Source organism: Macaca nemestrina, chromosome 13 (assembly GCF_043159975.1).
Source record: "Macaca nemestrina isolate mMacNem1 chromosome 13, mMacNem.hap1, whole genome shotgun sequence".
Classification (NCBI taxonomy): domain Eukaryota; kingdom Metazoa; phylum Chordata; class Mammalia; order Primates; family Cercopithecidae; genus Macaca; species Macaca nemestrina.
The window spans coordinates 117,834,061-117,848,042 of NC_092137.1; the positions used below are offsets into that span (position 1 = coordinate 117,834,061).

Sequence of the window (13,982 nt, forward strand, 5' to 3'; positions counted from 1 at the left end):
AATTCCTAAATGATGACCCAAATCCTGGGCACCAGAAAGACACCAGAGCAGAGTGGTGACCAAGCTGGGTTCTGTAGTCAGCTGCCCCCAGGGTAAGCCCCGCTCTGCGCCTCACTGCCTGGGTCACTGGGGCTTCCTCGCCATAGTGGAAGTCATGGAGGTCTCACTCCCAGATCCGCTCCTCTGCCCAACCAGCTGTATGCTGACTGCACCAGGGAAGTGTCCATCCTCAGCAGCCTTTGCCTACCCACTTGCAGAGGAGGATCCTGGTGAAAACTGGACAATGAAAGCTAAAAGTAAATTGCAGTTAAATGTGGGGGCTGCCCGGCCCAGGCTCACCTGCACCAGGGAACTGAGGGCTGACTCCGTGTCTGGGCGTGGGTATAGACACAGACTCTTAGTTTGCATTCGAGTGGGTCCAGCACTGATAAATCAGAGTCGGGTCATTTTTGGCCCTTGTAGAGTTAGAAAATAACTTATGAAAGCGGTCCTAAATTGCTCCGTAATTTCAGGTCGGAAGAATTTGCCTCTTACTTTCTTTTTTTTTTTTTTTTTTTTTTTTTTGTAGACGGAGTCTCACGCTGTTGCCCAGGCTGGAGTGCAGTGGCGCGATCTCGGCTCACTGCAAGCTCCGCCTCCTGGGTTCACGCCATTCTCCTGCCTCAGCCTCCCGAGTAGCTGGGACTACAGGCGCCCGCCACCGCGCCCGGCTAATTTTTTGTATTTTTAGTAGAGACGGGGTTTCACTGTGGTCTCGATCTCCTGACCTTGTGATCCGCCCGCCTCGGCCTCCCAAAGTGCTGGGATTACAGGCTTGAGCCGCCGCGCCCGGCCTGCCTCTTACTTTCTAAGTCCTGTCCGCCACGTACAGCAACTGGGTCATCAGATAATTACAAGAGCGTAAAGCAGAACGGTGCAAATCCTGTTTACCCAAACAGCTCTGGCTCCTGTCTCTCATTCCCAGGCCAATAAGCAGGCCACGTGTGGTTGCTTTCAGTCAGTGCCTACCACTGCCGAACCCTTGCCATTCAATACAAAACACAAGCGCCCTCCAAAGAAGTACCCCAGCTCCTCTTCTGTCCTTAGACACGCTCAGATCAGCCCAGCTTCTCTGGGGTGATGATGGGGGTCATTTCTGTATTAATGGTGGCAGCCCTATCACTGGCCTCCTGGCCAGAGATGAAAATCAAGGTGCAGCTGCACCCCCAGCTTCCTCCTTCAGGCTGAGCGAGGATGAGCCTCTTCTGACGGCTATCGAGAAGAGAGAGCCCCCCTGCTCCCCGCCACCAGCCTGACGCACCCTTGTTTTAGGAAATGGGCTGGAACACAAAGGGGAGACAGATTAGGTTAGATGAGGGCCTAATGGGAAGGCATCTGCTTAGCAACATAAAAAATGCTTTTGCGGGCCACGGCTCAGTGAATGCAAAGAAAAATGTAGGCAGCGCTTTGATCCGCACGCAGCATCGTTTGCAGAAACGGTGGGACGAGGGAGTGGCTTCCAGGGAAAGGTATGGCCCAGGATGATGTGGGCCCTGGGCCACCAGCAGGGCAGGGCTCATCACCCCAAGGCAGATGGAAGCCGCCCATGGAACAAGGCCACACTGCTCCCTGGGCAGGTGCAGCTAAGGAGAGGGAGCCACAGTCCTCCAGTATCATCCTGGCCCAAGCTTTCCTATGTGGGAACCCGGGGCACGCTTTCCCCTTTTCGTCACATAAACTGAGTGCCCATCCATGGATGAGCAGGTGCGGGGGGTGCTGGGGAAGGTCTGGGCTGGACAGAGGACAGAAGAGAGAGGACGTTTTGTTCTTGTCCATCACACTTGCTGTTCCTGGTACAGCTGTCATTCTCACTCAGGCTCTGTAGGAACAGGCAATGGTGTGGCAGGAGATGGGAGCCTGGTCAGATGCCCATGAAGAAGCCTCAAAGGTGGCTCCTCCACCAGCCAGGTACAGACCCATGAGTCACTGAGTCAGGGCTTACCAGAGAGCCAGCAAGGCTTATGCAGAGAGGAGGGAGGGAGGGAGGGAGGACAAAGGCAGAGGGAGGAGGGAAGAAGAAGGGAAGGAAAGGAGGGAAAGAGTGGGGAGGGACATCTGTCAAGGCCTGTGACCATACCACAACCCCTTCTGCCATCCTGGAGCATCCATCGTGCACTCCTGGAATGCAAAGCCGACCCTCTCCAGGTCCACCCAGACACTCCTCACTCCCCAAGGCCTTCCAAGACATCAGTCTTCCCAGAGCAGTTCAACCGCCAGGAACCAGCCGTGCTGCCGAACCCTGACCACCACTAAGTGTTGCTACCCACCTGCAACCTCAGACAGGTCCCAAGTAAGCCCCAAACCATGTTTCAACCCAAGTTATCTGTTGTCCTCTCCCTGGATCAGCTGTCAGGTGACCCTGGATGTCTGTCAGCCTCCATGATGGCTCTGAGCTCCACTAACAGTGCTGTGACTCTCTCATCAGTCCCCATTTCTGACCCAGGAAAAGAATCTGTAGCCACAACTCCCACTCCAGGCCTTGCTTGTTCCAGGATGGCACACGTCTGCATCTGCCCTTTTCCTGGAAGGCTCCTGGGACCTTGACCTCGGCCTGGTCCTGTCCCCAAAACTCAGTAGTCCTTTACTCTCCACCCCCTTCTCACCTGCAGCCCCCTGACACCTGCACCACCTCCCATCTGAGATCTAATGACTCTCAACAGAAACATGATAATGTGAACCGGTAAAGGCCACTGGAGCAGAAACTCACCGGTAAATGCCCAAGGAGAGGCGTGATACTGTCAGAGACATAGATGATGCTGCCGTCTGTTGTCACCGCGATAATGAAGCCATCTAATGCCTGTGGAAAATGCAACATTTGAAAGCTCCTTAGCAATGCTTTTATGGAGCAGCATGTCACCGAAGCAGAGGACACTATTTCAGGACACTGGCTTTGTTTTATAATCCTCAGAATATTTCCATGAATAACCTCACGGCACTTCTTGGCCTTCCACGGAGGACAGCTTCTTACAGAGAATGTGTCTGGCCCAGGAGAAGCATTTGCAAAAGCACTACAGGATCAGTGAAAAATGTGACCTAGTGGCATAATAAAATAACATTTAGCCATGGAAATTCCCTAAGTAGGTTTAATGATAAGCACATTATTAGCCTGACTCAGAAATACCACCATTGCCATTAGAAAACATCAGCCATAGCTGATGGTTCCCATCTCCCTACCCCTGCCATCACTGAGTTCAATGGTAAACATTTGCCCTGATAAAGACATCAGACCTAACAGATGCATGAAAAACAGAAAGTGTGCCTGTTGGCCGAGGTGGGCCTCTGCTCACATTCATTGCCACAAGAGAAATGCCCACTGAAGGAACTGCTTGTAAAGAACATTCACATGATTCTACAGGGCTGGGTGGGTGTGGGGGTTGCGTAACTCAACTGGATCCATAAGCATTTCAGAATGTCTGAAAAATTCATGCATTTGAAAGTCTCTACTGAGTGCCTATTCTATGCTGGGTACACTGTCCTGGGTGCTTGTGATATAACAGGTTGAAGGGGGACAATGCTTTCTCATAAAGCAGACACTTTTGCTCATTTTTTTTTTTTTTTTTTTGAGATGGAGTCTCACTGTCGCCCAGGCTGGAGGGCAGTGGCATGATCTCGGCTCACTGCAACCTCCGCTTCCCAGGTTCAAGCGATTCTCCTGCCTCAGCCTCCCAAGTAGCTGGGACTACAGGCACACGCCACCATGCCCAGCTAATTTTTGTATTTTTAGTAGAGAGAGGGTTTCACCATGTTGGCCAGGCTGGTCTTGAACTCCTGTCCTCAAGAGATCCGCCTGCCTCAGCCTCCCAAAGTGCTGGGATGACAGGTGTGAGCCACTGCGCCCGGCCACTTTTGCTGGTTTTAGATTATTTACTGGGATTTATTTTGGTGTGGGTGCTTGTAATGCTTTCATAAGATGTATCTGAAAGTTGATTTCTAAAACAAAGACGACATAATTCAGCAGAGAATAGGATCATAGTGGCAACTGGCTGTCTAGGTGAAGGGGAGGAGTGCCAGTGAAGGGGAGGAGACTAGAAATGAAGCCTACCTCTCCAAGTCTTTAAGGGAATAATAGGCCCAGGGAGACTTTCACTGGAAACCTGTCACTGTCGATTCACTGACTTTTTCTTTGAAAGACTATCTTTCCCGAATCTGGAAATTTTTCCGCTTAGGAAAAAAAGTGAAATATGTGCTTAGAAAGCTCTGGAAACATGTTGCATGCACTCAACTAGATGGTCACATGATGTCTGAGAATCTGCGTGGACGAAAGGGCGTTCATTCTTTCACGTGAGGAGGGTGTGGTTAAGTGTGTGGCAGCAGGAACCCGGGAGAGGCCAGGAGCAGTGTGTGAAGGGTACCTTTGTAGCATATGCCGAAATGGGAAAGAGTTCTTTCAACCAGGAAAGTTAACACTAGACTCATTTATTATTTTACACTGACAGCTGGCAGGATTTAGACTGAAGAACAGATTCAAGTATGTTTCTTAAATGGACCTCATCCTCTTGGATGACATCAGTGGTTCTCAACTGGGAGCAATTTCGGTAATGTCTGGAGGCATTTTTGGTTGTCACCACTGGAGTGGGTGGTGTTGGCATCTAGTGCTGCCAAATATCCTGTAATACGCAGGACAGCCCCCACGACGAAGAACTACCAGGTCCAAAATCACCATAGGGCAAGATTGAGAAACGCTGGGTTAGATTTGTGAGTTACGGTAAACGAAGCAGTACATCCCAGGAACTTTTCCTTCCCAAGTATTTTTCTAAAAATGTTTTGAAGTCATCTTGGCAGCCCTCTAGGAGGTGAATTTTTTTAAGGGGTAAGGGTACTGTTGATGACATCAGTGAGACTTTTCTGGAAAAAGCAGATTGGAAAGCTGGGTAAAGCCAGGGCAGTGCAAATGGTCTTGCACAGTGAGCCCATGTCCCTCCTGAATGTCTAAAGCAAGCGGGTGTTAAAAAGCTGAAGGTATTTATAGACGGAAGATAACTTTCATCAGCTCATTGGCATTTCCATCAACTCTATGAGAGCTGCACTGAGTCACTGCTTTAAGAAAGCTTGCTATGGTTCTGGAAGTCCCATCAGTAGCATCTGAAAGGGATTCAACAGCAAGAGATTGCAAAGTGCTGTGCCTCTCTCCATGGAAGGGTGATTTTCACTGGGGTGTCTCCAAAGCAGCCATAATGGCTCAGAATTCGATACCCGCCCCACACTAGAGGGAAATGAAACCTTCCCTTTCTGCTAATTCCTGAATCAGCTGGAACATTTCTTGTGTTCTCTGGGACAACCTCTGGGCTAAGAGATTGCTTTTCTGATTAAAATTCAGAAATTCCACAAGCTCCCTATTCCCCGGGCCACAGGCACTTGGTCTCCTCTTGAGTGAAATTGTTCCAATGCTGGTAGCCACAGTCTTTGCCAGCTGATACTTTCCCAGCTCAGCTGGTCTGCAGCCAGGTCAATTTTGTTTTTTCAAACTTCACAGCTATGTGAGTCCCCCTGGAGTCTGGTTTTGTGCCTCTTTGAGAGAAGATGGAAGAAGATGGGAGTCACATCTGGAGGGCATTAGCAGTTCCCTAGAGACATGATGGATGGGTTCTCTCCTGGGCTCTGTCCTCATTTTAAAAAGGGAACATCCTGGCCACTAAGGCATGGCACCTGGATTCTTCACAGTCTCTGAAAAAAACAGAGGGAGGTGCAGCTGGAGAGAGACCCATGCTATGGGAAGGTTGCACCGGACAATGATGACATCACCCTGGAGGCTCTCCGTCTCCCGCAACCACAGCTGGGGCTCAGGCCATCAGGAAGGAGATGCTAGAAGGCTCCAGTCACTCAGCACTAGGTCTGTGTCTACTGAAGAGCCACAGGTTGGAAGAGAAGCCTGACACAGTCAGGGTCAGCAGTACTAGTTGGTGGACTTCCCAGACCACTCACAGCTGCCATTCACCCAGAAGGCCTGCTGGTTGTGCAGCTTAATTTCAGATCCAATTCATTCATCTAGCATGATTTCCTTTCCACCGGCTTCTAGGAGTCCACACCGAGAGCAAGGAAAAGCGTATAAAGACTATACAAATATCAATCTTCCTTGTCTAGAAATTCCAGTCTCCTGAATCTCAGTCCTGTCTTCTAGCCCCGAAATGTATTCATTTTTAACTTTACAAAAGCCCTATTTCCTCAAATACTTTTGATAGTTTGAAACTCACTGGGAAAAAAAAAAAAAAAAAGGTTGTGCTACAGGCTCTTAAAAAAAGGCTGCTGCTATAGGGTTATGTGTTTTAACTACTTTTCCATAAGAATTAAAAGATAAATCGATTTATGTAAATTAGCATAATGATACATTAATTCAACATTTCACAAGCTGCTTTAAATTTAACATACTTAAAAATGCATTGCTTCTGCAGAAAGTTCTGTATTTTCTTTAAATATAGTTCACATGTAGATTTAAGTATCTTTCATCTTATGCAAATGTTCATTAATGCGTTTACATTTCATAATATTTGGACATCTTCATTCTGGCATTTTCTTACTCCAGTACTTTCTGTTTTCTGCAAGTTAATCTATGTAAATTGAAGTTTACATCAGTCTTATATAGGCACATAAGATATGAGAGAGAAAGATTTATCCCCAGAAGCCACTCTCCAAACACCCTGCCAGGAACCACTGGTCACAGCCGGCATCTAACTTCCCTTTGCTGAGCTCATCTGTCCCAGTTCACCTCTTCTTGGTTGCAGGCCTGGATATGCCTCCCTGGAGCTTTTTCTGCTCCACTGCCATGTCCATATACTCCAAAACTTATCCCAGGTGAGAAGCCACAGCACCTTGGCAGCTGTTTCTGTAGAGGCTTATGCTCATCTGTACTGAGGAGTTTCACCCATATACAAAGATACGATGTTGAGATCAGCCAGGTTTTCACAAATACAGCCCTATAGATGAGTATGGGGCCTCTGACCCAGAGGGAGGAACATGAGCATCTCACTCAGCACAGAAAGGGCGTGAGCCGGATGGGGAGGCACGGGGTCCCTGTGGCTAACATCTGTACGCCATGTGGACGTAATATGAGTTCAAGTTCAAAGCATATCTTTAAAAGACAACTTTTAATTTCAAGACGTGTTTCTACTAAGAGAAAACGTATCATCATAGCAGTCTAAAGAGAAGACTCTGAGTCAAATGACAGTGCCAGCTGATTCATCTTCCCTCTGTCCTTCCCCTCTCTCTACCCACCTCGAACCCACCCTTCCTGACTCCCTAGCAAAGTGTCCTCTGGTTGTGACACCATCAAGGGGCTCATCCTGTGGTCACTGTAGTGAAAGCACGTGACCACATTCAATTTTGGGATTCTTGTTGACATGGCCCACAGGCAACAGCAGGCAGAGAGCCTCAGGGAGGGCATCTGTTTCAAAGCCAAGTCTTCCCTGGATCAAGAACGGTAGTTTCCTTTGGGCACAGGGGCTTATCTGCAACAAGTAGCTACATTTTCACTGGCAACTGTTGAAGCGATTTTGAAAGTGCGTTTCACCTCCAACATCAGCTGGGTGAATTCTTCATTACTGAGGAATGAAGGCTTCCAGTCCTGCTGAATGTCACAGATTTCCGTTTGCGCTGAGACTTCTAAAAAAGAGACACAAATAAGCCTTTATAGTCAATGGCACCTAGAAGTTGGAATTAACAGATGAAGCACATGTTACTTCTGTGTAATTTTGTGTAAACTTCTGTGTAGTTTAATTTAAGAAGCCAGCATAAGGAAATATGTTACCCTGATTTCCAAGGACTGGGAGCTTTGAATGTTCTCACCTCCCTTAATGAGGCTTTAGGGAGGATCATCCCCCACCTTCTCTATGGCTGGGGTGCCTGCCCTTACAGGTGGTACCACAGCCCTGAATGTCTACATGACGAACTCCGTCGCCAACAGTTGGAATTAGGTAGTTGCCACCTATGAAGGCAACAGGAACAAACACTGGGATGGTTGTGACACCTTCCTAAGTGGCTTCTTCATGGTCCAGGTGAAGCAAAACACTTCACAGACCTGGGATTTAAAAAATTCCAGAAACATCTTAGGCATGTGGAAAATAACCCACTGTGTTATACAGAATGTACCATATTTTTCCGCACTTCCGTTACTGAAATACAGTGCGCTATACCCATACACAGAATGTACTCTCCTCAAAACTTTTAGGGGTTAATCTACAGTTCATCCATTTCACGCAACTGCCTTGTACTGAAGACATTATGCGCATTTATAAATTCAAATAGTCATTGGCCTACAAGGGGTTCCTTAAATATTTTAGTTCTGCATTTTTACAGAATGTTTTGTTCTATTATTAAATTATTTCTGATAAGATAATTACAGGTAGCTCAAATGCAATATCAAATACGTTTGTTTTTCCTTCTGTTTATCCTCCATCTTAAACCAACATTTTGCTCCATTTCATGTAGTAATAGGTTTCTTCAGAGACTATTTCCTCGGTGCTAAAGAACATAAGACTCGTATCTCAGAGAATAAAACTAACCTGTTTAATAACTTCCTGGAGAATGCAAATGGTCCAGGCAGATAATCCATCAACTTTAAGCCAGGAGAAAGATTTCAAGGCTCTCTCCTTTGTGCTTGTGTTTTTGATAATCTCTTACATGGAGCATGAGGAATGCACTCTGCCATTTGAATGAATGAATCTGAGTGAATGCAGCAGCTACTCATGAACAAAGGATGTAAAGAACTGAGTTATGGCCGGGCGCGGTGGCTCACGCCTGTAATCCCAGCACTTTGGGAGGCAGAGGAGGGCAGATCACGAGGTCAGGAGATCGAGACCATCCTGGCTAACATGGTGAAATCCCGTCTCTACTAAAAATACAAAAAAAATTAGCCACGCGTGGTGGCGGGCGCCTGTAGTCCCAGCTCCTCGGGAGAATGAGGCAGGAGACTGGCGTGAACCCAGAAGGCGGAGCTTGCAGTGAGCCGAGATCGAGCCACTGCACTCCAGCCTGGGCGACAGAGCCAGACTCCGTCTCAAAAAAAAAAAAAAAAAAAAAAAAAAAGAGCTGAGTTGTGCACGTGACCCTGTAAACCCCCACTTGTTCTGAAATCCAACGTTCCCAGCAGTGCTCGGCTCCACCAGGAAGGTTCCTTCCTTCAAGATGTCAGACAGAACAAGTTGCTGCTGCTGTTATACAACGTTGGATTTTTGTCTTTGTGATTTTAAAGCGGCACAAGAGAGCCGCTGTGAGCCTTTGGTAACTGAACACTGGAAGAAACCCCGGAGAGGAAGCTGTGCTGGTGGTCAGGCAGCCAACGACACTGAGAGGGCCCCTGGAGGAAGGGCCGCACTGTGGGGACACACCCAGTGCCAGGTGTCGTACGCACATGGTGGAACGCAGCACGGGAAGTAGAGGCAGGTGCTACATGCACATCTTGGCCAGAATCTGTTCTGTGGTGCTGGCCGAGACGAGGAAGAGAGGGTGCAACTCCCACCTCTTCAAACAAATGGTTGCCACAGTTTGGCCACTTAGAAAAGAGAGGGACGGAAGATGTGCTACAATATTAACCTCACAAATGCCTTTCCTCTTCTCCCCAATATGCACACTCAACTGTCAGACTCTTTTGACCACGAGGATCAAACTGCAGATTACCTGTCTGTCTAGTAGAGGAGTCTTTGTGGCAGCCCAAATTTCATTTAGATAGAGATCCACTCAACGTAACGGTGAAGGAAAAGGAAAGACCCACTTCTTTAACCTCAGTAATTTTTAGATCATTCTGTATGACTGGGTATTTTGTCAACGCTAGCATAATAATACCGAAAGCAGCCATCTCATTCACTTTGTATTTCAACAATTGAATTAGTCTCCTTGGAAGTGAAGGTTCAGTTCACAGCATATTAAAAAAAATATGTTAGATACGATGTCTCAAATCAAGGAAAAAATGTTACACTGGGAAATAAAATTCAGTGTTACGGTCAAAGTGGTTTCCAAATTTCCAGGGAAACAAAACCACCTGAGAGCCACTTTTGTAGGAAAACATTGTGATTAAGAGCCAACCCCCAGAATTCTACTCCGGTATCACCTATAGCCATTTCCTAGCGTGCTCAACTCCCGACGGCTCCTGGTATATCTGAGTAATAAGCAGTATATGTTTGAGATGTATGTGCTCAAATAAAATCCTGGAAAATGGGGCAGAAATTCCACAGCTGTCCTGGGTAAATATTACCCTGTTCAACAGGGAAATTTCTCCTTATTCTACAGCTCTCCCCACCTCACCTTCCATCCATGAAGACAGACACATTAAAGAGGTGTGAATGAGGAATGGGATTTAATAGTAGGAGAAAATTTCATTAGGTCAGCTTGAGACTCACTCAGGAAGAGGATAACGCGTAGGCCAGCCTGACCCTGGAGAACATTTAGATGGATGTAGATAAGGATGTCCGATATGTCCTGCTATTTACAGACTTTAGGGATGTCTATCTTACAATAGCTACTGTTACAACATTTTGCTACAAAGAATCGTGATCAGATTCTCATTTTGATTTGTATTACTTGTACAGTCCAGGATTACAATTTATTTCCCAAGCTGAGAAAACAAACAATGCTGAAAGATTATTGGGGAAAGAGCTAAATAATTATAGCAACTACTTAGACCTAATCATCTGTCCTTACTTATCATGTGGTCTGCCTTTAGCATGAAGGCAGGAAGCATGTTGAAATTCATAGTTCTTAACCCTCACTGCACGCCGGAATCACCTGGGGAGCTTTAAAAATGCTGATGCCTGGGCTTTACCTGACCACCTGCTGGTGAAAGGCTCTCCACCCTCTACAACAAACAGCCCTGATTTGCAGTGTTTGCCCCTTTCTGTGGTGTAGATATGCCTACCATGGCTGATTTCAAGCTACCAACTTTGGCAAAACTCCTGAAAATTGAACAATCTTCTCTTGCAAGCTGGTATCCCAGTATGGTCCCACCCCTAGAGATCGTGACATATTGGTCTGTGTGGGGTTACCTGGTAATATGTAGTTTTCAAAAGCTCTTCAGGTGATTCAAATATGCACACAAGGTTGAGAACCAGTAGTCTAAATGGACACACTCAGGAACAGCTGTAGTGCAGTTGTGGTATAAACAGCCACAAGAAGCCCTGCAGATCACCTCTCGTGGAGGAGCCATAGAGTGTAGCGCTAAAAAGCTGGGGTCTGGAGACAGGCTGCTGGGTTTAGATTCCACGTTTTCCTGGCTGTCTGAGTTGGATGAGTGACTTGACCTTGTGTGCCTCATCTGTGTGATGGAACTAACTCGAAGTGCTGCCATGGGCCGGGCGCGGTGGCTCACGCCTGTGATCCCAGCACTTTGGGAGGCCAAGGCGGGCAGATCACTTGAGGCCAGGAATTTGAGACCAGTCTGGCCAAAGTGGCAAAACCCCATCTCCACTAAAAATACAAAAAATTAGCCAGATGTGGTGGCACGTGTCTGTAATCCCAGCTACTTGGGAAGCTAAGGCAGGAGAATCGCTTGAACCTGGGAGGCGGAGGTTGCGGTGAGCCAAAATTGCCCCACTGCACTCCAGCCTGGGTGACAGACCAAGACTCTGTCTCAAAAAAAAAAAAAAAAAAAAAAAAAAAAAAGCGCTGCCACGAAGATGAGCTTTATGTAGAGGAGTTCCTGTATGTAGAGCTCGTAGAATATTGCGCAGCTCACAGCAAGCCCTGCATAGATGCTTACGGTCAGTATTCTCTACTCTGTTGCAGATGTCTGCAGAGTTCATGTCCATTTGGATTGCAAGTAAAGTGATTGCTTTGCTTTTTTGCTTTAGTCCAAGTTTTGCTCTAACAACTCTATTTCCCCAAAAAATGTTCCATGAATTGTCTGCTTTCTTTTGAACACGAAATCAGAGACGGGTGAGATCCTGGCATGATCCTGGTTGTGTTTAAGTGGGTTGTGAGGACTAGACCTTCGTCTTATGAAAAAGGCGAGCTGAAGCAGGCTCTCCCGGTGTTTGGAGGCTGCATTTCTGCTGACTGATCCTTTCCAGGACCCAGATTTGACAATTCTGTCATTCCACAGTGGACAGAGCGCGGCATAAATGTCAGGCTGACGAACTTGATCCCAGCTGTCCTATTTAACAGCTGTCCTGCTTCTCAGTGGCACTGACCTAGTTTGAGTAATTTGCACAAAATATCTTGGCAATCAAACCAACCTGCTATTTCACTTGGCTAAATCATTATTTAGGAAATATAACCATTTTGATTAAATTATCAGGGCGATCAAATACTGCTGTAACACTTCATTCCAATCCTGCTTGATTGGTCTTCCCTGACTTTTAACAAAAGCAATTAACATGTTCTTTACTCTCTCCTGGGCAGCTTTGGAAAAAAATAATATGAGGATGTATCATTACTGTCACATTTTTAATAGGTAGATATGATCATCAAAGAAATAATAAAAGAATAAGAAGTATAATGAAACTTTCTGATGTCCCAGCCGCACCCTCTTTCATGAAATCATCTTGTCTAGGAAAATGTTCAGTGGAAGAGACACATCACTGCCTGTGTGGAAGAACTGTAATTATTTCCTCACGAAGTCTGGCATTTCTGACTTATTATGTTTGGTGTCATGATTAAAGAGAAAAGAATTCTGCTCTTCCTGCTTGCTAATAGGTTCAGAGCCCTCTCCACTATTCTGTGACTTTTTGTAACATCCTGGGTGACTGGCAGGGTAGGTGCGATCACACTAACAGGTAAAAGGGTTTGAAGGAGAGGAAAAGGGAGAGAAAATGATTTGAGAAAGACGTGAGTTCAAGGATGGGTTCAAGCGGCATATGCAGGCAATCATGTGATGGAATATTATACACTAATGAAAGGAACCAGCAACAGCACTGGAAGAATGGGAGGAATCTCTAAACATCATGTGCATAATTCATGGTTCCATCTGAATAAGGCCCCAACAGGCCAAACCAACCTATGGGGTTAGAAGTCAGCACAGAGGTTCCTTCTTTTGGGAAAGCAGAGGAAGACAGGAAGGGGCTTCTATTTCTTGATCTGAGTCGTTGGTTCCCTGGCTGTGTCTGCTTTGTGATAATTAATTCAACTGTATAGTTATGATATGTATAGTCTCTGTATGTGTTACTTTTATAAAGTATTACAAAGTTAGAAAAAGAATGGAGTGGCAGGATAACTGGAAATCCACATGCAAAAGGATGAATTTTCACAGCCTACCTTACAACATCTACAAAAACAAACACAAAATGGATCAAATATCTATGCTTAACCTAGTTTAAAATTATAAACCTCTTGGAAGAAAACATAGATATAAATCCTTATTACCTTAGATTAGGCAATGGTTTCTTAGATAGGATGCCTCAAGCACAAGCAATCAAAAGAAAAAAATAAATTGGACATTAACAATTAAAATTTAAAACCTTCGTGTGTCAAAGAGTATCACTTGAAAAGTAAAAAGACAATCCACAGAATGGGGCAAGATACTTTCAAATTCTATACCAGATAAGGGTCTAGTATCCAGAATACATGAAGAACTCTTACCATTCAGGCATAAAAAGAAAAATCAATGATTTAAAAACGGGCCATGGATTTGGACATTTCTCCAAAGAAGATATATAAATGGCCAATAAACACATGAAAAGATCATGAAAAGGAAAACATCATTAGTCATTGGGAAATTCAAATCAAAGTCATATAAGATACCACTTCACACCCACTAGGGAGATGGTATTAATAATAGTTATAATAAAAAAAGACAGTAACAAGTGTTGGCAAGGATGTGGAGAAATTAGAACCCTCATACATTGCTGCTGGGAATGTAAATTGGTACAAGCCACCTTGGAAAACAGTTTGGCAGTTCCTCAAAAAGTTAAACACTACCATTTAATGCAGCAATTCCCCTCCTAGGAATACAAACAAGAGAAGTGAAAAATATATATCAACTTACAGATTTGTACATGAATGTTCACAGCAGCATCATTCAT

At 45.7% G+C, this 13,982-nt stretch overlaps 1 protein-coding gene across 6 annotated transcripts in view; it reads right to left on the bottom strand.

The window, feature by feature from the left end:
- The window catches only part of LOC105490104 (neuronal PAS domain protein 2), a 175,949-nt gene that overhangs the window by 57,152 nt on the left and 104,815 nt on the right, over nt 1–13,982 (bottom strand). For 3 of the 6 annotated variants that reach the window (XM_011755417.3, XM_071077255.1, XM_071077254.1), the window contains exons 4-5: nt 7,544–7,635; nt 2,747–2,836 (exon numbers count right to left, since the gene is read on the bottom strand). In XM_011755417.3, coding sequence (XP_011753719.1) covers nt 2,747–2,836; nt 7,544–7,635 — 182 coding nt within the window. The remainder of the gene's footprint in view (nt 1–2,746; nt 2,837–7,543; nt 7,636–13,982) is intronic. The other 3 variants (XM_011755418.3, XM_071077256.1, XM_011755420.3) reach the window with 1 other exon arrangement.